Source organism: Pundamilia nyererei, unplaced genomic scaffold (assembly GCF_000239375.1).
Source record: "Pundamilia nyererei isolate P.nyererei 1_Seehausen unplaced genomic scaffold, PunNye1.0 scaffold00483, whole genome shotgun sequence".
NCBI classification, from domain to species: Eukaryota; Metazoa; Chordata; class Actinopteri; order Cichliformes; family Cichlidae; genus Pundamilia; species Pundamilia nyererei.
This window is the reverse complement of record NW_005187884.1, coordinates 65,816-67,675: the sequence shown is the minus strand read 5'-3', so window position 1 is coordinate 67,675 and position 1,860 is coordinate 65,816. Positions and strand designations below refer to the sequence as shown.

Here is a 1,860-nt window from a genome sequence, read left to right as displayed (position 1 = left end):
GCCGTAGTGATCGATGTAGCGGTTCCGAATGACAGCAATATCAGGAAGAAGGAACACGAGAAGCTGGAGAAATACCAAGGGCTCAGAGAAGAGCTCGAGAGGATGTGGAGTGTGTGTGTTCACACACATCCACACAATTTTTATAATAAAATAATTTATTAATGTATGCATTTCAATATTTTGCTACCACTGAAGGAAAAAAATAATCTCATCTACAACGCAACACATTACTATGATCAAACCACGAAGCAACCAAAATCTAAAGAAACGTGTCTCAGAGAGGAGAGAAACACAGGAACTAAACTCTTAGGGCTCTTGTCTCAAACTTACATCATTTTTCCATTTCTTCCTGATGTCTTCAACCACATCGTGCAGCTCGTCCAGCTCCTTCAGAGTGTCTTCTGGCTTTGTGTGCACAGGGATCAGGACCAGATCTTGTACCACTGAAAGAGTTCACAAGCAAAGAGGCCTCAATACAAAGTACACCTGAATAGAGAAAATATTACAATTTCACAGTGTCAGTTTAGTCTTTCCATAAACACGGTTCAAGGGTCTTGTTCAGTGGCTCAACTTAGCCCAGGTGAGGACAAGTGGCAGCAAGCCCTCGAGCATCCTTCAGCAATTCAGGGCCAACCTCATCTACCCCAGGGGCCCTGCCACCAAGGAGTTGTTTAACTGCCACAGTCACCTCACCCCCCAGTGATGGACAAGTCGTCCCCCTCATTCCCAAGATGTGTCAGTGGGAATATGGAGATCCTCAGAGTGTTTCTGCCACAACCCGACAGTATCCTCAGTTGACGTTAGAAGCGCTTCCTCACCAGAGAGGTGACATTCCATGTCCCGGTCGTTAGTCTCGGTAGCTGGGGATTGATCTGCCAGGGTGCTTGTGCTCCTGGACTCAACACAGCACATACTGCATCCAACCCCTACAGCACCTCCTGCTGGTGGTGGACCAACAGGAGGGTGGGCTCATGTCCCCTGTTCGGGCTGTCCCAGGCTGTGCCCCATGAACTAAGGCCCAGCAGCCAGGCGCTCACCCTTAGGCCTGGTTCCAGGGAGGGACCCAGTAACTCTATCCTGGGCAAAATGAACTGTTTCCTATATTTTATACTCATAGGGGCTTTTGAATCACCCAAGACAAATTTGCCATCATAGAAAAACCACAACAACAGAGTCCTCAGGATCCCTGGGACACACAAACCCTCCACAGTGATTTGTTTTGAATTTCATTTTTCTGACGAAGACATTTCATTTAATTTCTGACATTATTTCCATGTAAGCGAGTTATTGAGAGATTTTCTGTAATTCCTAAAACTATAATTTCAATACTGTGAGAAGTCAGCTAAAGTGTCAGCTCAAATCAAAAAGATGCACATGTTCCAGCTTACAGTTCATGTTATGCACTACCTAAAATATGATTTCTGTAGAAATGTATGTGAAATATGTGTTAGTGTGCTACTGACCATATTCATGCGAAGAAAATGTGGATGAGGTGGTACTGTTTGTAACTGAAACTCAGTACAGATGACTGAAGACAAGAGCAGCATGCTGCTTCTTCATCTTGCCTCACAAACTCTCTATTTAAAGGCTCAACACTGATTAGTATGAATTATGAAACTGATAAAATAAAAGGATTTGTCATCAAAACTGGAGTACAAATAAGCAGCAGGGTTAAACAAAAGTTTTAAAATGTAGAACTGCAGTGTTTGGCACTTCCACTTGTTTTGTTTTGTAACCTAAAGCGTTACTCAAACACAGTAAACAGCACAAACCTGTAGTTGGACAATCAAACCGCAGGATGAAGGGCTCTCTGGCAAAGGCATCTTCATCTCCAGCCTGATTATCTTCATACTGGTGTGA

General features: G+C 43.8%; 1 protein-coding gene across 1 annotated transcript in view; it reads right to left on the bottom strand.

Annotated features, from left to right (window-relative positions):
• Window positions 1-1,857, bottom strand: part of LOC102208494 (deoxyribonuclease gamma-like) — a gene marked incomplete at its 5' end in the record, with an annotated part of 5,771 nt that extends 3,914 nt beyond the window's left edge. Inside the window, 2 exons of the mRNA XM_005753939.2 lie at window positions 331-443; window positions 1,773-1,857. Of these exons, the coding sequence (XP_005753996.1) occupies window positions 331-443; window positions 1,773-1,857 (198 nt within the window). The remainder of the gene's footprint in view (window positions 1-330; window positions 444-1,772) is intronic.
• Window positions 1,858-1,860: the final 3 nt, after the last annotated feature.